General features: G+C 39.5%; 1 protein-coding gene across 12 annotated transcripts in view; it reads right to left on the bottom strand.

Moving 5' to 3' along the window:
- Pphln1 (periphilin 1) overlaps nucleotides 1-22449 on the bottom strand; it is an 86723-nt gene that overhangs the window by 7117 nt on the left and 57157 nt on the right. For 8 of the 12 annotated variants that reach the window (XM_048444787.3, XM_048444792.3, XM_048444786.3 and 5 more), the window contains 2 exons: nucleotides 20008-20127; nucleotides 13417-13557 (listed from right to left, as the gene is read on the bottom strand). In XM_048444787.3, the coding sequence (XP_048300744.3) occupies nucleotides 13417-13557; nucleotides 20008-20127 (261 nt within the window). The remainder of the gene's footprint in view (nucleotides 1-13416; nucleotides 13558-20007; nucleotides 20128-22449) is intronic. The other 4 variants (XM_087899202.1, XM_087899198.1, XM_087899201.1 and 1 more) reach the window with 1 other exon arrangement.

Raw genomic sequence — 22449 nt, 5'->3', positions numbered from 1 at the left:
GTTTCCTTATAAAACTAAGGGTGGAACTAAAACTTATAAAACTAAGGGTGTTCAGCAGACATTTGGTCTACTTACCACTGACTTAAACGTCCAGCCTAGTAACACAGTTACATGTAATACATAGGTCAAAGTCAAGAGAAATGCTAAAATAATCCGAATTAAATGAAAATGTCATAATTTGCAAAGGGCAACAAAAATTGCATTTAGAGAAAAATGAAGAACTATTAGAAGACACAAAACTAGCAGTTTATAAGTAAAAACTACAACAGAAACATAAAATTAAAAACAGGAAATAAGGGGCAAGGGAGATGGCTTAGAGAATAAGACACTGTTACCTAAGTATAAGCAGGAGGGTCTGAATCCAGACTCCACCCCAGCACCATTGAGGCAGAGACAGGAGGATCCCTGAGGCTTGCAGACCAGCCAGTCTAGCCTAATTACTGAGTTCCAGGTAAAGTAAGAAATCCCGACACACATTCAGTGATTAAGAGTATTTACTACACCTAAGTTCAACAGCTCACAAGCACCTGTAGCTGCAGTGCCAGGGGATTCTGCACAAACCCTACCACCCACATGAAAGCAATAAAAATAATTATTCCAAACACTTTAAAGAACTAAGTGGAGAGTGACTGAGGAAGATGTGTGACACCAAGTTCCTGCTTCTGTATGTATGCATGCACACATATAAGTTCCTGCTTCTGTATGTATGCATGCACACATATAAGTTCCTGCTTCTGTATGTATGCATGCACACATATAAGTTCCTGCTTCTGTATGCATGCATGCACACATATAAGTTCCTGCTTCTGTATGCATGCATGCACACATAAGGAAGGGGAATCGGTGTAACCAAAAGCTGGTTTGGGTTTTAATGTTGAAATAGTATCTCATTTAGCATAGGCTAACCTCGAAACTGCAACACAGTTAAGAATGACCTTGAAATGATCCCCACTGCCTCCACCTCCTGAGTTCTGAGACTACAAGCATATATCACCATGCCCTTTTCCTGTGGTGCTGAGCATGGAACCTAGGACTAAGCACACTAGGCAGGCAAGTTAACAAGATTGAAAAGACAATACAACCGCTAACTTTATATAACCACAGCAACCACCACTGGAAAGGAGAGAAGACAGAAATTGCTTGATTTCAAGGACAGTCACTAGAAAATAAAGGGTAATATAAACTCTTGTCCCACTAATTAGACAAAATAGACCATTTCAATAAAGGACATAATCTGCTAGAACTCTTAAAAGGAGAGACAGGATACTTTGAACAAGCCACACCCACTTCCCGAAACTCAAGGTGCAGACAGTAACACTGCAGGTGTCCCACTGGGATGTCTACCAGCACAGACCTAAGTGCTCCTGTGGAGTCCACCAGCACCAGAGATGCATACTGTGGAGTTCAGTTAACAATACAAGTTACACTGGGTTGCCAGTCACACCAAGGCCACTACTAAGGAGAGGAGCACCTGGAGAAAGAAAGGTTGTTCTCAAGTTTCTACTTAAAGATTGGAGAAATTGGGGCTGGAGAGATGGCTCAGAGGTTAAGAGCACTGACTGCTCTTCCAGAGGTCCTGAGTTCAATTCCCAGCAACCATATGGTGGCTCACAGCCATCTGTAACGATATTTTGTGCCCTCTTCTGGCCAGCAAGCATACAGACAGAAGACTGTATACACAATAAATAAATAACTCTTAAAAAAATTGGAGAAATTTATAAGAATCAATATCAATTAAAATTTTTGTTAATTTCTGGGCATGGTTTTCAGTACTTGTGACTGATTGCAATTTCAAAGATTAAATGAGACAACACAGAGCATTCACAACAGTGACTTCCATTAAACAACAACAAAGACATTTATTCTATATCAGAGAAAGTGATGACCATGAAGTAAGGAGAGGCAGTATTTTGTTTTGTATTTCAGACTGCTGATCACACTGGATTCTTAGGAAGCAGAGGGAGATAAATGCTACTGCTGGACCCACTTCTCCTTTTCATTCGGTCTAGCACTAGGGTGAGCCTTTCATCTCAATAACCTAAGTAGAAAGTCTCTTCTAGGCAGGCCTAGAAATCTGTCTCTAAGATTACGTAATGAGACCATGTTTCATAAACAGAACAGAACAACAAACGGAAGCAGCATAGACGTGGCAATGTGCAGTGATGGTAAATGGTTTTCCATGTTTACACCAATGGAATAATGTGTCACTTGACACAGACACAGTCAGAAGCTGACAACGAGCCTGGATTTGGAGAAATGAGAGAACACATACCAGGGTCATCAGCAACAATGAAGAAAATACATTCTTGCCACTCTCATAAACAAAAGTTAATAAATGTTGAATGAATAGCAAAAGCATGCTTTAAAAGAATACATAGGGGCCAAAAAGAAAATTGTGGACATTTAAACACATCAATATTACTTATGGAAGAAACAATAAAGAATGTAATGGCAAGAAAAAAACAACAGCACTAATGCTAAGGGGTTGTATATTAAGGAGACTGTCAATCAAATGCTGCCCCAAAATCAAAGAAACTAACAGGCAAAGTATGTTGACTGAAATGGCAAAACACAAGAACAGTTTATTGGGACTGGCAGCAGTTAAAAAACCATGCTGCTCAGTACTATATAGAGGCCATGTATAGCTGTACATTTATATGTGTACTAATGAAATAACATTAAAGCTAACATTTGCCACATTTCAAATACTACTACATTGGCCAATCCATGTGTGAAACACCTCCAGTCCTGCAGGGAGTCCAGAGGACAGAAGAGCACAAACCAAGTGCAGTAGATGAGCGTTGACCTGGTCTAACACTAAAGCTGGAAATAAAAAAGTTTATCACTTTTAAAGAAGTGAAAGAAAAACCCTGTCTTGAAAACCCAAAATAAATGAGTAAATAATTTAAAAGAGCCAGGTGGTGGTGGTGCAAGTCTTTAATCCCAGCACTTGGGAGGCAGAGGCAGGCGGATCTCCTTGAGTTTAAGGCCAGCCTGGTCTACAAGAGCTAGTTCTAGGACAGCCAGGGCTGTTACACAGAGAAACCCTGTCTTGAAAAATCAAAATAAATAAATAAAAAACATAAAAATGTATGTTAAGAAAGGAACTCCAACCAGGGCATAGACACTCATAATATCTAACATGTTGATGAGGTTGGTAAATAGTGACAGCACATAGATGTTAATACCTCAGACAAGCTCAAACATATAATTTGGGTCTACAGAAATGCAAAAGGCACCAAAACTATAGTAGCCTATGTTGCTCCTAGCACTGTATTAACAGAAAAAGGTGTAGTATCTTAGTTAGGGTTCTATTGTTGCAACAAAACACCGCAACTAAAAAGCAAGTTGGGGAGGAAAGGGCTTTATTCAGTTCATTCTTCCACACTGCTGTTCATTACTGAAGGAAGTCATAACTGGAACTCAAATAGAGTAGGGTCCTCAAGGCAGGAACTGATGCAAAAGCCATGAAAGGTTGCTGCTTACTTTTCCCAGCTTGCTCAGCCTGCTTTCTTATAGAACCCAGGAACATGAGCCCAGGGATGGCACCACCAATCTACCATTGATCACTAATCGATCGGCTACTCCTTGAGACATTTTCTCAACTAAGGCTCCTTCCTCTCTTCTGATGACTCTAGCCTGTGTCAAGTTGATATACAAAGTCAGCCAGTACATAGAGGTTGCTAAGAAATACATTCTGAAACATAGATCTCAACTATTAACATCTAATATGTAGATGTAATTATTATAATCACAAATTCTAGCACATAGCCTACTATTTGGAAATACACACACACATTAAAATTAAGCTGTATGGACCAGTGAGTGTGTAGCTGGTGGTGGCCTAGCATGTACAAAGAAAGCCCTGGCTTCCAGCTCCAGCATCACAGTGTAAACAACAAACACTAAAACAGTTTAGAAAACATAAAGGTTTATCTGTGGAGCTTTTATATTTCATATAAAGAAGATAGTGACAAATATTAAACTCTACACCATGGCATATATATTGATGATTTCAGGACTGAAGTGCACTGTGAAATAATGTGACATGAGACATGCATTAAAACTAAATGAACTACTGAAGGACTGGAGGGAATATATCTTCAGGGTCTACATCCACAGCTATAAACTCATATTTACAAACTTCATTACTCTTTAAACACTGTTTTACATTGAATTATGTACTGCAAGTAATCTAGATGTCATAAAGTATTGGAATGTTATATAGGTAGAAGGCAGGAAGCGGGGGAAGAGATCATGTTGGCAGCAAATAGAGATCAAAAAAGCACTGAGACACTGTTAACATAAAGGCAGTATGGAAAACCAAACAGCATAATATGTTTAAGAAGTACTGACTCTTAGAATCTTCTCAAGTTTGGAAATGACACTATTGAGAGACTAGGATCAAAATGGATTTGAAATGAACAGCAAAGGCAATGTTTACATTTAAAAAACATAACAAAATACTAAAAAAAATTACTTCCAGGGCTGGAGATGCAGCTCAGTTGGTGGTTTTGGTCTAGCATACACAATGCCCTAGGTTTGAACCCTAGCACAGTATAAAACGGCGCCGTGATGGAGACCCATAATGCACACATCCTGCTGCTGCTATCAGCACTGCCAGGGTTACAGATGTGCACCAGCACGTGCGGCTTTTCTGTGGAGCCTGAGGACTTAAGGCTGCTGTCGGGCTAGTGCTTATGCCTCAGAGCTATCTCATCAGCCCAAAAGCCTCTGTGAAGACACCTTATCTACAGTCAAGGATTTCAGGTAGAATCTAGAAAAAGAAAATGTATGTATTAGCTACAACTATTTTATGTAAGTAAGAATTGCTGAATATCAATCACTATTTCTACTTAAAACTTGAGGGTAGATGATGATACAATTAAATTGAAATTCCACAAGAAGCCACATGTATTTTCACTATGTAGTACATACTATTTAAAAAGATTTTTTTCAAAGTTGAGCTACTAGGCCAGGCAGTGGTGGCACACACCTTTAATTCCAGCACTCGGGAGGCAGAGGCAGGCGGATCTCTATGAGTTCGAGGCCAGCCTGATCTACAAGAGCTAGTTCCAGGACAGGCACCAAAAACTACAGAGAAACCCTGACTCAAAAAAAAAAAAAAAAAACAAAAAAACAACAACAACAAAAAACCCCAAACAACAACAACAACAACAAAAAAAAACAAATCAAAGTTGAGCTACTGGTGTAAACACCTTTTTGCTTTGTTTTGTTTTTGTTTAGCAAAATCACCAGGACTAGTAAAATAAATAAATTTGGAATAAAAAAAAACCAGGGAAAATCAAGACTAAAACCTTTTGTTTGGACTAGTGTCACTGAATATTTGACCGGTTCAAATAAAATAAGGGTCAAAGGTTTCCCACCTTATCATGTGAGCCCAAAGGAATGGCAGACAGTCATTTCCTCTTTAACTTTCCTCTCACTGGATTGCCATGTGCTTGTATAGATGGAACAGACACAGAGATTTTTCATATAAACACATTCTGGAAAAATGTATTAAGCTACTCTCATGTCCAAGAATATTTCCAGGATTATATGATAATAAAATATCAACTTTCAAATAATGTGGCACCACCATTTGAGCTCAGTGTATTCATACTGTGATATTTAAAAGTCCAGAAGATATTGCAACTAGGATTTATTTCTTGAATAAAAACCAACCACCTATAAGTTAATTGGTAAATTAGGCTATTATTTTAAAAAGGAGGTACCAAGCCCACTGATGATAACGGACTCTGTTACACATCCTGAATGCTTGCTGGCTCTGAGTCTGCAGTCACTGTATGAACAGGACCTAAGCAATATGACACTCTCCATTTGGAGTTTGCACCATTAACAATGGACAGAAAGAGAATATTTTAAGAAAATAAGTATAAAGATCATTACTATATCTTTTGAACAAACCAAGACCAAAACAAGTATGGAGACGGTACCATTCAGGATGGCACTGTGTAAAAGCAAACAGGATTGCATGATACCAAATGGAGGGATGGTTTAAAGGAACTGCTCCAGTTCTGCTTCTGCCTCCACTGCGCAGCTGTGACAGGAAGGCTCTGGGATGCTCCTCTCCAGGGAGTCCAGCCAGTCATGCCAAACAGCTCAGCTGTGGCCCCATACCTTCTTTATTCTTGGCAAAAGGCTGCCATCCAAAGTTCTGTACCTGTGCCGTTACTGAATAAATTCTGACACAAATGTGCATATCTACCTTTCTAAAAGCGTGCTCATATGTCTATCATACATACTGCAATTGGAGCTATTTTGGCAAACAAAACATGAATGTTCAGTTGGGAAAAAAAGTGGCTCAGTGGTTAAGAAAAGCAAATGATCAGAGTTCCCAACACTCACATCTGGCAGTTCACAATGTGTAACTCTAGCTCCAAAGGAATCTGATGCCACTGGTCTCCTGGGGATCCTGAACACATATGTATGTGTATGTTCACTACAAACACACATACACATTAAACCATATACATAATAAAAAATCAAAAACTCAGAAAAACGTATACATAAATGCATTACAAAATAATTAAAATAGGTTCATTGATAGAGAAACCACTTACATTGGTTGGGCATATAAGTAAATATTTTAGTCAAAAAGTGAGAAGCTAAAAAGACTCTAGACAGAATTCTGCATCAGACAAGGCCTCCCAAAGGGAATGAAAACATGGTCTTCTTAAGAAAATTAACACCAACAAAACCCACATTATAGTATTATTGTCACTGTCGGATTCATCACCACCACCACTACCATCACCACTGTCTGTATGATGGGGAGGAGCGAGTGCTCCTGTTGGCATCAGAAGACAGTTCTGTGGAGTCAGGTCTCTATGTCCACCTTCACATGGGTTCTGAGGATCAAACTCTCGTGGTCAGGCATAAAAGCCTCGGCACTTGGTAAGTCACTTTGTCAGGATCAATGTACACAGAGGACAGAAGTGAGGACCAGCAGTCTCCCGAGTTTGCTTTCTATTCTAAGTATCTTAAGTCGGAAGAGGTTCCAAGAACTACTCTAACAGCTCCAAGCCTGAACGCTGGGGAACAGCACACACACATCCAGCACTCCACACAGCCAGGAAAACGAAGTCCCAAAGCATTTACAGACACTACCCTTTGTTTGAGAATTCTAAATTATGACATGTATTGGTCATTTCCCGCTTAAAATGTTTACCATGAGGGCGATGTTTTCTTTCCCCATCCTTTGTCTGTACTATGATCAATGTCTAAAGCTAAGTTACAGGTGTAAATTTAATTTTGTCCCTTGCTCCTCTAATTCTAAACTGTGCAGCATCTAGTAGCTCAAGAACCCGATCATATAATTAAAGGTTAAAGAGTTTGCAGCTCTCTTTACTAAGCCAGTGAACACCTTTGACTACTTGGTACCATGCCGAATAATTTCACTTGGTCAGCCAGCAAGGTTCACAACTTGTTGATTAAACAGTTTGGTTTACTGTCTAGCCTTATTCGCAGGGTGCTATGAATTGCTGGAAGAAGTCCAAAACTGCAATTACTCAATCCACTGTGAACTCCTCAAACCTCTCTGGTGACTTTTCTATCAGCACATAACACACTGAGCATTCTACGGCCTTCCCACACCCAATTCAGGAACTTCAGACGCTGATAGGACTCCCCTCCTTCCTATCTTATTTCCTCTGCTCTTAGCAAAATTGCTTCTTTCCAGACTTATCTTCTTTCCACCTAAAAAAAAAAAAAAAAAAAGCCTGCTCTGTTCTCCTTCACTCTTGGTCTCAGGAAAGGTTGCTCTGATTTTTTCAGTTAGCTTCTAGCTTCTCTTACTTCAGCAATTTCTGCTGTCTTCAGTTTCCCCCCAACCCTGACATAGCCACTCTCCTCCAAACTAATCCCGTCTAATTCAGGATCTCTACATAGAAAGGAGCCAAACTTGTCTCTATAGCTAAATTAAACTGTCCAGTACACACTGATCACAATTATGTCCATGCTAAAAGTTAAACCATTCTGCCCATTAATAGAATTCAAAGTGTTTTCCTCCTTTAGTCTTCAACCCACACATGCATATGTAAGCACCACTGGGTGTTCATTGTATTTTTCCTACCAGCCAGCTTCAGCAAATGTACGCTATAGTCAATGTTCCTCAGGCTTGGTTTCCCATCTAATACTTGTCAATGGAGCCTTTCACCTTGAAGGGTCAGGCACGAAACAGAAAAGAATACTTCCCACCTGCTGGACCATTTACAGTAAATTGCAGACATACAGAGTCTTCCTGGGTTCTGAGCTGTTCCAGCAAAGAGATGGCATTTCCCCTGGAAAGCCACATGAACTTCAATTTCTAAGTAGAAACTAACAACTCCAACTCTAGTCCATGAGGGAACTTCCTAAAACGAGTAACAGCCAGCAGAAACTACAGCTGAACTAGAGCCCCAGGACTTCAGAGACTGTAGTTATTCAGTATAAAATATAAAATGTTTCTTAAATAAGGGTAAGCCTAGCCTAAACGAGGCTTTATTCTAACATGAATGTGTTTCTCATACCATGTCTTTTATTACAGGCTAACTGTAAGTCAAACAGCAGTAAATAAATAGCAATTCATTTGAGTTCTAATTGAAAGTGGTATAAGGGGATCTTGTTTGTTTAACTCATGTTTGGTTTTTGTCTTTTCCTTAGAGTAAGATTATTACTTAGAGTGAAAACATTTATTGACTGGGCTTTCTCAGTTGTGCAGCATCCCCAAGGAGAAAGTCTACCCGTACCCTTTTAAAGTATGGTTTGTATAGATGTTTGGAATGTACACTGTCTATACACTGCCTCTACCTGAGTGCTCAGACAGCAGGCATATACCACCACACCGAACTTAAGATTTGCTGGGGCAAGCAAACCTAGTGCCCTCAGGGATGCTATAACCACTTGGTTATACCCCCAGTCCCAGCTACTTCTTTTCAAATGAAAACTTTACCCCAATACTTCAGCAGCAAGTTTCCATGGTAACATCAAAAAAATGAGATTTACCTGGTAAATTAATTATACATTTCAAAAACTTAAAAATTTGGCCAAAATAAATTATTTTTAATTATTTTAGAAATGCAATTTTTTTCAGAGGGAACTCTTGGGAGTTTTACTAAATCTATATGCAAAGTCTGAAGGAGTACCTGGTAATGAATTGTTAAAGACAACTGGGTAGACTTGATGGCTAGACAAGATACTGAGGGAGAATTGTACTTTTAAGAACATTTGTAACTTGTCTGATAACAAGAAAAAACAGAGAATGTTTCTATTATGTGAGGTAGGCTAAATGCTTCTCTCATACACATACAATAGATAGAGCTTCCCCTATTTGAAAAGAATTTCATTTTAACCTATTACAACTAAAAGCTGACTCTTCCCATGTGCACAGCTCTCGCTCACATTCCCAGGACACAGAGACTGGTCTGGTACTACAGAAGCACGTTCCACCCAAGAGCTCAGTAAGCACTAATGGCCAGGGTACAAGAGGCTTTCCTCAAAACAGCCTTTCATTTTACTAAAGGATCCCTGTGTCTACTAAGGTTAAAAATTAAAAACATAATTCTATTATTAAATGTGAAATACCATGCAACAGAAAGTACAAAGGACTGCACACATAGCTCAACAGCAGTGTACTTGTCCAGCATGCGAGGGCCTGGGTTTGCTTCCCAGTACTATAATAGAACCCAAACACACTGGGTTCATAACACAAAATAAACAAAGAGCTCTGAACATCAAATATGATTCAAATAAGAAAAGTCAAACCTTTGCAGAAAAGCTAATAAAAAGCCCAGTTAAAAAATGGTTAGAACGTGGAATTTAAAGCAAACTAAAAATTTATATATATATAAAAATACACACACACACACACACACACACACACACACACACACACACACACACATATATATAGTTTTGGAACAGAATAGAATTTCTGTGGAGGCCCAAAAATGTGAGCCTATTCCACCTTGTCTGAAGGTCAGAGGCTTTGAGGTTGCTCAAAAGTGTTAACAAGTATGGCTACACACTTGACTTAGGGTGTACTTGCTTGCGGTTTTGGACATTAAGATGGCCCATAGTGGTGGATCCATTCTGCCCTGACCAAAAGTCAGAGAATTCAAGCATACTTCTGCTCCTTCTTTCGAAGTAAAAGGTTTGACGAAGAATTTAGCATGAAAGATGAACCAACCTTGACACCGATAATTGGTATATATGTGGTATGTGGGGTGTGTGTGTGTGTGTGTGTAGAATGCCTAGGATCCAAAGCATAAAGAAGCCAAATGTGCAGGGTAATAAGGTAAACCATATATACCCCAGAAAGTTGAATGAAAGTGGGATGGTTTGAAACTGTTCATCTCCACAACACAGCACTTCAGTCACAAGTGAGAGCTTTCTGGATGGAGAATTTATTAGCACTCCACCATGCTTAATTCTAATCTCAATGCCCAGGGATGACAATGTGGCAACACATCAAAAGAATATATCCCCACACGGAGGTCATTCTGCTACAGTCTACCCCATGTGCTTGCTTTTAAACTTCAAGAACTGCTATGTGGTAACCAAAAAATTTTGAAGGGGAATTTTTATTTAAACTATAATATTGCCTCAATTAAAAGACCTGGGTTTCAAAACCCAAGGAGCTGGAGGCATGGTTCAACAGCTAAGAGCACTGGTTGTTCTTCCAGAGGACCTGGGTTCAATTCCAGCACTTACATGGTGGTTCACAACTGTTTCTAACTCCAGTTCTGGGGATCTGATGCCCTCTTCTGGCCTCTGATGGCACCATGTATGTATGTGGTACACACATGAAGGCAAAACACTCATACATGAAAAAAATGTAAAAAGGAATCACTGAACATCGATGTGGTCACCATATTGTTCATACAGACCTTCTATTCATTGATATCTAATCCTTATTGGAAAAAAAATCTTGAAAATTATTTCCTCTGTTTGAAAATTAATAATTTTATATATACATTTATCATCAGGTACTAGCTTCCTGAATTTGAGGGAATTCTGGCCTTACTTCTTGCCCATGTATGAAATCACAGTGTCTAACGGAAAGAGAGAGCTCCACGTAGCTTCTATTTTATAGCACCATACTTACTTTTTCTTTTCCTTTGTGATAGTCCTGCCTATCATGGAACTCACTGGCCTTGAACTCACAGAGATCCACCTGCCTCTGTCTCCCAAATGCTGGGATTAAAGGCGTGTGTCACCACTGACCGGCTCATACTCAACTTTTTCAAGGCAGGGTCTCACAGCTTACTTCAGGCTTATCAAGTTATTGCTCTCTTGCCTCCACTTCCCACAAGTCTGGATTGCAGGTCACCACGCCCAGCTATTTATAACCTTTTCAGTAATGACTTTCCTCCTCTAGAGGCACCAAATGTAGCAATTCTGTTTTGTTTATCTCTCTTCCCTCTCCTCACTGTCCCTGCATCCCCTCTCTGACAGTCTCTGGATGATCTGAAACGCTGCCCGAGTGCTAGAACCAAAAGTGTGCCCCGCCACACCCGTACCCAGCTCCCTTTATCTCTTTAGATCACTTGCCATGCTGCAAGGTTCAGCAGCTATTTCATGTGCTTTGACAGCAGCTCTAAACAGTTTTCATCTCAAACCTGTATGTTTACACAAAGAACTGTGAAGATTACCTTCATGCCGAACAATTTTCAATGCACCAACCATCAAGCGAGTTTATACACCCTACTGATAATTTTCTCACAATCTAAGAGACTAACTACGAACAACAGTACAAACAGCGAAAATATTCATGAATGACAAAATACTTAGCATTTCACTAAGTGTTTCTTCCAGTTACATTTTTTTCTTTTTTTAAAGATTTATTTGTTTATTATGTATACAGTGTTCTGCCTGCATGTCTGCCTGGAGGCCAGAAGAGGGCACCAGATCTCATTACAGATGGTTGTGAGTCATTATGTGGTGGCTGAGAATTGAACTCGGGACCTCTGGGAGAACTGCTGAGCCATCTCTGCTGCCCCAAGTTACATTCTTAAGAGAACTTGTTTTTATAAATACTACAGCCAGGAAGTGGTAGTCCACACCTTTAATCCCAGCACCCAGTAGGCAGAAGCAGACAAATATCTGTGAGACTGAGGCCAGGTTGGTCTACAGAGCATGTTCCAGGACCGCAAGGGCTACACAGAGAAACCTGTCTTGAAAATAACCAAACAAAACAAAGAAACCTGTAACTCAGGGGCTAGCAAGGTTAAGAGCACAGTTGCTCTTCCAGAGGACCCAGTTTCCATTTCAAGCACCCACATAAATGGCTTATAACTGCTTGTAACTCCAGTTCTAGAGAATCCAACACCCTCTTCAAACCTTTGAGGGCACCAGGCACACATATGGTACATAGACATACATTTAGGCAAAACACTCATATGCCAAAGCACATAGTAAGAATCAATAAATCTTAAGAGAAAGCTACAACTTAAGAAGAAAAGAAAACATTATTAAATTATTGACCCTTTTAAATAGCACCTTGATCAAACCCTGTTAAGAATGAAGCCTAAACGGGTAGATGTTAACAAAGATCACTTCTGATCTTAAGTGACCCAGGAACCAAAGTCAGGGTTGCGGCTTTAATCATCATCCAACCAAAAAATACTTGAGTCTGCCACACATAAGAGCTAAGGGCAGGGGCACAGCTTACCTGCTCTGCCCCTCTGGGCCTAGGCTACTCTCATGCAGTTGGTGCTCAGCTAGTTTTTCTTGCCGCAAACCCACAAGGCTTTGAGGTGAAGCTGCTTTTGAGTTTCCAGTAACGTGAGATCTCCTCTAAGTGGCTGACTGAAAGACTGATTTCATGCACCCAAGATAACTCTGCTTCTCGGTCAGCTCTGCCCTCCTCACTTTCATTGTCTCACTTGTAGATACACCACTGCGCAGGACCAAGTCCCTGCAACATGGCAGAGATACACCACCTAGCAGGACAAAGTCCCTGGCTCTTGTGAAGTCTATATTATGGTCAAGAAAAACAAGAAAACAAACCCAGGTCAATTGGATTGAAAGGGAAAAGACGATGATGTAGCAGTGTATACCAGTGATCCGGTGTTTGGAAAACAGGCAAACAAGAGGGCACAGAGTTCAGACTGCCTCAGCTCCACATCAGCCAATCTCCAAACACAAGGGAATTGCAAGGACGTGGAGACTGGTGCATCCTAGGCCTTCCTGGCTTGCCAATGTAGGCCATTCATTGGTTCTAAACTAAGAACTCTGCCCGGGGCGGGGGAGGGGGGAGGCACCTGAGGAACATCTGAGCCTCTATACACATTCAGCAGAATTTCAGAGTTACAAGAATAATAGACAAACCAGTATATTTATCCAATGCAAATACTTACACACGCAAAGTGGTACAAACCAAGAGCTGTGTCTATCAGAAGACTGTATTCTTACCTGCTCGATCTCTTTGGTTTTTGATGCAATGGCTTTGGAGCGACTGCTAAGCTGGCTGTCTTCATACAGTTCTGTGCCATCTGTTGTGTTTGACTCGGGTTCTTCTGTCTGGTCGATAAATAAGGGTGCCATGGATCCCGCCTTGAAAACAGAAGAAGTCCTTAGTTATTTTCTTAAAGGACACTGAGTATATGAGATGGTATATGTGGTCACTAAGAGAAGATTATATTAAAAGGAAGTGCTATTTAATTAATTTTAAGAAAAGAAAATGTATAATGTCATGATATGTAATGAAGGCTAGAGAATATGAATACTACTTTTATAATTTTTGATGAAACCAAGCCTTACAACATTCTAAAATATGATAAATATACTAAATACAGAATACTATACAGCTGAAAGGTTTTGTCCCTATGGTTATTTCTTAAACAATCTATTCAGGAAATATGGACCACTTAAGAAAAAAATCCAAATATGAGAGCATAAGCTCACATAAAGGATCACAATAAGGGAAGGTACAGAAACACACTCCACGCTCATAGCTAAACAGCCCACGACTTTCCTCAAACCATTAGGAAGAATGTGAGACTGCAGCAATGACTGGTTCTGTTAGACACTATCCAACAGTGACTGATTCAGACTAACCCCAAACAGTGGGGACTCCCTTCAGTACCAAGCTCTCATCAACAGACAGGTCATCCAGACAAAATTTAAACAGATGAACACTACTGGAATTAAATGAGATCATAAATCAAACAGATCTAACAGGCATCCATGAACATCCCACTCAGACACTAAATACCCATTCTTAACAACAGCTTGTGGAAATTTCCCCCAAACTGACATGTTAAGACACTGAACAAATCCCGAGAATCAACAACCTGCATTCTATCTGACCAAAGTGTAATAAACGCTGGTGTCAACAGCTGCTCTCCTCCAGAGATCCTCCAGAGATCTGTACAACCCAGCTCAACAGAGGCTGGACTCTCCGTACTTTACCTTGAGGCAATACCTGGTTCCAAGAAAGACCACAAACTGAGACCACCCAGGAACCACCCAGTAACAGACCATCCAAAGGAAATTCCTAACGTTCCAACCATTGTAGGCAGCACACACCCATCGCTTATCACCAGAACATCCTTAGACAAATGGCAGCCAATCAGCAGTCCTGAACCTTAGAAATCCCTCACCGCCACCTTTGCTACTATACATACCCAGTCCTAATTGAACTGGGGCTCTCCGCAAATATGTTGGACACATGCAGAGTTCGAACTTGTGTAAGAATAAGGGCTCTTTGCTTTTACTACAGGACTCGGTCTCCTAATTGGTTTTGGGGAGGGTTCTGTGACGTGGGCAAAACAGCCAAGTTTGATTTCCAGAACTCACGTGGCAATTTATGACCACCTGTAACCAGTTCCAAGGGATCCAACACCTCGTGCACAGGCATACATGCAGGCAAACCCCATCCAAACACATAAAGAATTAATCAACTTTTAAAAATCAGGGTTAACAGTTGTCACGAGTTTGGGGGTATATGAGTGAGATATGTGAGGTGTATATAATCATACTACATTGTAATGTATGGAATTCTCAAAGAATAAAAAATGACTAAGAAATAAAAACCATAGAGCAACAGAGAAAAACTCTTTATTTCATATAATTAATATGTACCAAAAAAATTCTTGTTCTATTCCTTTAGAAAATAACAAATTGCTAAATTTAACAAAGCACAAAGTAAAAAAAAAAATCAAAGAGCTGTTTCTATGAAAAGACAAAGGAGTGACAGTTTGCCAGATTTAAACAAACAAACAAAGAACCCCGAAATTAGTAAAATTAGAAATGAAAAGGGAATCTAATAACAGATACCTATGAAATTAAGAAAATCATAAGGATACACTTTTTAAGGATACACTAGGGGCTGGAGAAATGGCTCAAGGGTTAAGAGCACTGAGTGTCTTGCAGAAGAACTGGGTTCAATTCTTCGCATTCATGTGGCAGTTATTGTCTGTAACTCCAATCCCAAGGGATCCAACACCTACTTCTGGTCTCTGTGGACACCACGTACATACACAGGACAAAAACTGATACATATAAAATAAAATAAACCTCTATTATATTAAATTGAAAAATCTAAATGAATAAATTTCTAGATGCATACAACATAACAAAATTAAACAAGGATAAAATAAACAAGCTGAAATGGGTCCATTACCAGCAATGAGACTGGAGAAGTGATAAAGTCTCCCAACTAACAAAGGCCCACGACCAGATATCCTCACCCCACAACTCTATCAGAACAGTAATACTACTTAAATCATTTCATAAAATAGAGGGAAAAAAGTCTTCTAGACTGTTTTTATGAAGTCAGTATTACCTCGATACTAAAACCAAAGACAACAACAACAACAACAAAAGGAAAGAAACTAGACTGATCTCCCTGATGAACACAGATGCAAAATTCTCAACAAAATATTTGCATACTGAACTTGATTATATGAAAAAGATTATTCATCATAACCAAGTTTGCTTCATTCAAGAGATGTGGGGATGGTTCAAACTATGTCAAATTTTATCCGTCTGTCTATCTATCTATCTATCTATCTATCCATCCATCCATCCATCCATCCATCCATAGATCTATCATTTTTTTGGTGCTGGGATTAAAGGTGTGTACCACCACTGCTTAGCTTCAAATTATGTAAACTAATCATCTTATTAATGCATCCTTTCCTGATGAAAGTACTGGTGACTTTACAGACAGAGCATACCTCTAAAATAACAGAAATAGAGGCTGTGTACATGGTGTGAATGAGGAAAAACCCAGTGCTCCATTAAGATTAGGAACAAGGCATGGATGTTCAGCGAGTCCACTTCTATTCAATGTAGTGCAGTAAGACAAGCAAAGGAAGAAAAGGGATACAAATAGAAAAAGAAGTCAAATTATCCTTATTTGCAAACTATTTAATTCTGTATACAAAAACCTAAAGACTACGAGTTTGCTTTCTATGACCCTGATAAACAACATTATCACTTCTTTTAGGGAGAGGAAAAAGGTTTATTTGACTTACAAATTCTGATACAGTTCAGCACTGAGGGAAGACAAAGCAGAAACTAAACCAGAAGCCTTGGAGGAACACTGCTTTCGGGTACTCAGCCTGCCTTTTTTCTTTCTTTCTTTCTTTCTTTCTCTCTCTCTCTCTCTCTCTCTCTCTTTCTTTCTTTCTTAAAAAATATTGTATTTATTGTGTTCTGCCTGCATGTCTGTCTGCAGCCCAAAAGAGGGCACCAGAATCTCATGACAGATGGTGAGACACCATGCAGTTGTTGGCAATTGAATTCAGGACCTTTGGAAAAGCAGGCAGTGCTCTTAACTGTTGAGCCCTCTTCTCCACCCTGCAGCCTGCCTTCTTAGAGACTCCAGGACAGCCCTCTTTGGAGTCACTGCCTGAAGTCCTACAGGCTCACATATATTTCTATGTGCACTACATCAGTGCAATGGCCAGCGAGGCCAGGAAGAGGGCATCAGCTAGAGCTACAGATTCTTGTTGAGAAACACTTCCAGCAAAGAGACAGGACAAACAGCACTGAATCCCTGGAACTGCTAGAGCTCTGGTTCCCAACCTGCCTAACGCTGCCACCCTTTAATGCAGTTCCTCATGCCGGGTGACTCCCAACCACAAAATTATTTCATTGCTATCCCCTAACTGTAATTTTGCTGCTGTTATAGATTGTAATGTAAATATCTGTGTCTTCTGAGTGTCTTAGGCAACCCCAGTGAAAAGGTCATTTGACTACCCAAAGGGTTATGACCCACAGGTTGAGAATTCATGTGCTAGGAGAAAAAGTAAGGAGTATATGGTTATGAACAGGCACAAGTAAAGACTTTCCAGCTAGGCAGTGCAAGAAATATAAGGTCAACAACTGACAAACGCCAAACACTCTGTACAGCAAAGGAAACTGCCAAATGAGGAGAGGAAGCCCAAAGAATGGGAGAAAAATCTTTGCCAGCTATAAATATAAAAGAGGCTTAATGTCTAGAATACATAAAAAACTCAAAAATCTAAACATAAAACTCAATTTTAAAATGGGCTATGGGATTGAAAAGAAAGTTATCAAAAGAAATCCAATGGCTAGGAAACACTAAAGATTTTTTCAGTACTTTTTTTTTGGTTTTTGGTTTTTTGATTTCTGTGTAACAGCTCTGGTTGTCCTAGAACTTTGTAGACCAGTCTGTCTATCTCTGCCTCACAAGTGCTAAGATTAAAGATCTGCACTACCACCACCCAACCAATATTCTTAATAATAAAATGTAGATGAAAACTACTGCAAGGTTCTATCTCACCCAGTCAGAATGGCCACCATCATCAAGAATACGAATGTCAAGAAATGTTGGTGTAATGTGGGAAAATGGAAATCCTTGTACACTGTTGATGAGCATGTAACCAAATAGCCACTTTGTAAATTGATCTGCGGCTTTCTCAAAATAAATAAATAAATAAATAAATAAATAAATAAATAAATAAATAAATAAATGCCTTCTAAGAAGGTGTGTTTCTACCCACAGATTTGTGCTACTCCCAATCTTGATAAAGAATCTTCTTATTGCAGTAGTGGTTAATGCAGAGATTTATAATTGTTCAGAGTGCTGAAAGAAGCAATTGGGAGTGCTCAATGTAGATTACTGAATATCTCTATGAACCCTCTCCAGGTCAGGGAACACCTCCACAGATGGAAAAGAAAGAATATAAGAGCCAGAGGATGGGAAGTAGGCTTGAATGCTGTCTTCTGGACACAATGGCATAGCTATTACAAACATGGACTCACAGCAGCTCTGATTACCTAAATAAGACCTACATAAGAACAAGACAGTCAAATTTCCATCAGGGACAGAAGAGGGGATCAAAAGGTCCCATCCCCAGAAGAGATGATATTGCAAGCTGATGGCAGGAGAGAGAGAGAGTCCATTTTCTTTGCCAACGATCACTGGGTTGTTCTTGTCTCAAGCCTGGAGTTCATATAAATGTATCTTACATAGAGACATATGAGTAGAACATAGTCGTATAAATTAAAATTTGAATGCATATACACACACACCACCCAAAATATTAAGTAGACAAGAAATCAGTCTTACCCTCAAATTCGACCTCTGAAGTACAAGTGTCTACTGTTAATATAAAAACTATTAAGTCTAAATTATCAAAATAACATCAAGTAAATAATACAAGATTTCTCTTGTCTAAGTTTCAAGTACTTCTAAGTGCTAAGAATAACGGCTTGATATATTTGATGGATTTACTTAATACTCAAAAATATCTATTATTATAAAATAACAAGAAAACTTTGACCTGTTTGAGAAAATTATTATTAAATATCTATATGACAAACCAGATACTTTCTCTCTCTCTCTCTCTCTCTCTCTCTCTCTCTCTCTCTCTCTCTCTCTCTCTCTCACACACACACACACACACACACACACACACCAAAAACAAAAACAAATAAAAGATAGAAAATCCAAACACTCAAAAACAAGTCTTTCTGGACTCCAAATCTACCCATTTGACTTATGCACATTATATAATAGGCACATGGGAAAGGATTCCTTAATCATGCATGAAGATACGGATTAGTATATTATTATTGTTATGCACATTTAATCTCACATACCACAAAACCTTCCATGAGGATTGGCAATGTAACAGACAGACAGATGTTGTGGAATATTAGTTTAAGATGTAGTACATTCATTTATGCTGTGGTGGAACATTTGTTTAATGATGCAAAGATGAGCTACATTCTTTCTGTTGCATTTGTTTAACTCTGTGAAGCTGTGTTACTTTGCCTGTCTAAAACACCTGATTGGTCTAATAAAGAGCTGAATGGCCAGAGGCTAGGCAGGAGAGGGATAGGTGGGGCTGCCAGGCAGAGAATAAACAGAGGAGAAATCTGGGCCCAAGAGGAGGAGCTAGAAAAGTAGAAAATGAGGACACGAGGGGCCAGTCACTGAGTAAGAAGAAAGACATAGAATAAAGAAAAGTAAAAAGTCCAGAAGCAAGATGTAGTTAAAGAGAAACAGGACAATTTAACTTAGAGAAGCTGGCTAGAAACAAGCTAAACTAAGTTAAGAATAATCATCCATGCATTTATTTGAGAGCTGGGTGGCAGGCCCCAAAGAGTACAACAAAAACCAACTACAGACAAACCCTAGGTTTGACCCCAGAATGCAAAAGGGTTGGGAAGAGCAAAGCAAAATGGAAAAAGTCTTCCTTTAAAATTATTCAAAAATATATTTTTCACACTCTTACTTTGTGTAGTAAATTCAATAACCCACAAAGATATTTTCTCAAGTACCTGTTGAGCAATAAGAACAAAGCAAATATTTTATACTCTTTTTGCTTTGCCCCCCCCCCTTTTTTTTATAAAAAGGGACTCGGGCTATCCTCAGACTTGTTCTCTGATGACAACCTTGATGGTCCTCTGCCTGCACCTTCTATATGTTGGGATTACAGGTGTACGGTACCACACAGGTTTAAAATCAAGTTTAAAATCAAGACAAAATGATCAGGTGGGAAACATAAAGTTGAAATTAAATACCTCGAACTCAGAAATCTCAGTCAAGTTATTTTCATCTGACTTCTCTGGCTTTTCATTAGCCCACTTGCTTGCAGCCTCAGCAAGTTCCTTCTCAGTTAGCCGGCTGGGTTTGTCTAACACCTACCATAAATAAAGAGACATCTTTGTTAGCATTCTTAAAGGCCTCTAACACCAGGAAGCACAATGCAGTGAGATAACTATACCCCCTTTTCATTTCTTCAAAAACATTAGCAGAGAGTCAGGCAAGATAACGCATGCGTACTCATCCCTAGCACAAGGAAGGTGAGGAAGGAGAACTCAAAGTGCCAGGCCGGCCATAGCTACGTAGGGAGACACAAAACTCAGTTCAGAATCCCTTTAAATAGCGATTCCTAAAGGACACAGGGACTACACATCACTCAGAATTTCATTTATATCAAACTTCAAGACCTCATCTAACGGGCCAATGCAAAAATCATGACAAATACATATAAATTGTATCCAGGATACAAACAACATATTGATTATAATTTTTATCTTTAATTAAATAATGGTTAAATTTTATTACAGTAAATCCTTTAAAAAGATTTATTTATTTTAATGTGTGTGGGTGTTTTGCCTGCCTGTGAGTCTGTGCTTCACATGTGATCCCTCTGCCCACTAAGGCTAGAACAAGGGCATTGGATCCCCTGGAATTAGATTTACAGAGGATTGTGAACCACGGAATCAAATCGTGGTCCTCTAGAAAAGAAGTCATTGCTCTTAACTACCAGACCATCTCTCCACCCCTAAGGTAAATTCTTAACTCAAGAGAAAGGCCCAAATATGTCATTTTATAATTTGTGATAAAGCATGTAAGTCATTCTTGCACAAGAGTTTAAAGATTTAAATTTCATTGTTTTGGCTTACTATTACTTTCTCTAACCAAATACAATATAATCAAAGCATGGGCTTTGAAGCTACAGGCAGATCTCGGCAGGCAGTATGGTTTAATCACCTGTTGGATGGGGCTTAATTCCCTTTACAAAGCAGTTTTAAGAATAAAGATAACAGACCTAAAAAGTATCTGTAATAATGTCTTGTACTTTTCCTTTTCCATGTTCACTGCCATAAATCTACTGCACTGAGACAAATTTGGGAAGCTGAGTGAGTTCATGGAAGAAGCAAAGGCAAACAAAAGGTCTTCCTGGGCCACTTTCAGTCCCGATAAGGAAGGGCCTGCAGTGAGGATGAACGAGTGAAGCAGCACAGCACGGATTATAAAGCCTTTCCTGGGAATCTTCATGGTGGCCCCCTGTTTCCATCCTATTTCCTGGAAGACTCTTTACCAACTAGTCCCAATCGCTTCTATCTCTTAACTTTTCTAAGAGTGTATCACTGACTACATACATCAGTCTGGAGATTAATCTTATATCAATATGATGATTAATCTTGGTTTATAGCTTGAAGGGATATGGTATCAACAAAGAAAAATGCCTCTGTTAGGTCAATAAGGTTGTTTTCAGAAAGGTCTGACTCAGGTGGGGAAAGTGGCCTTCAAACAGTAGCCCACACACGAAGAGGTCCAAGGAAAAGGCGATGCTGCACTGCTGTCCTCCAGATATCTGAGCCCGACCTCTCTGGCCTTCCATTACAGGGTTAGTATCAGCAACTGTCCGGGAATCTTTTAGGCCTTAGAGCTGGTCTAGAACCATTGAGGCACCTAGCCTAGTGGACTTAGAAGCCCAGGTCCTAAGTCTCTCTAATGTGCTGCCATCTACAGACTACCCAGAAACTCTCACATAAACCAAGATAGTGCATGCTTACCCTTTTATACTATGTACACACTGCACTGGTTCTATCCAAAACTCCAGAGAACCTTGTCTAATAAACAGCCCCCGTGAAAACAAACAAACAAAAGAACAAAAAAGAAAACCACCTCAGCAGTACTGGTGCACTGTCATGAGTGAAGTACTTCTACAAGCCAAAGGGAGCAGGGCAGGCCTCATTACCTCAAATTAGAAAAACAAGAAACAGAACAATAGTAATTTATCTAAACTCACTAACAAACACTGACAGAAAGTGGCACGAGCTTCATTCAGACCTGATCAAGCTCACCAAGGGACAGGAGGCCATGGGTTCTTTGTATCGTGTGTGTGTGTGTGTGTGTGTGTGTGTGTGTGTGTGTGTGTGTGAGAGAGTCTGTACACGTGTACATACACAGCATTGTGAAAAATATTTTGCTCCAAATATACTATTTTGACTTAATTATTCAGAGAAAGTGCATGTCTTGTAAACCCAGGAACGACTCCAAAAAGTTGCCTGTCGTTTTATAACAAGAAATCAACAAAAGCAAAGTGAGCAGAAATTGTAAAAAGAAGCTTTTCTCTAGGATACCCGTAACCACCTAGAAAGCTTTCCAGAAGACAGACACTTGGCCTAGAGAGGCCGCCACAGTGGTCTTCAGAGATTTCCACTGGGAAA

The sequence above is a fragment of the Myodes glareolus genome, chromosome 19 (assembly GCF_982192425.1).
Source record: "Myodes glareolus chromosome 19, mMyoGla1.1, whole genome shotgun sequence".
In the NCBI taxonomy this organism is placed as follows: domain Eukaryota; kingdom Metazoa; phylum Chordata; class Mammalia; order Rodentia; family Cricetidae; genus Myodes; species Myodes glareolus.
The sequence above is the reverse complement of the archived record's forward strand: the minus strand, read 5'-3'. Positions and strand labels throughout refer to the sequence as shown.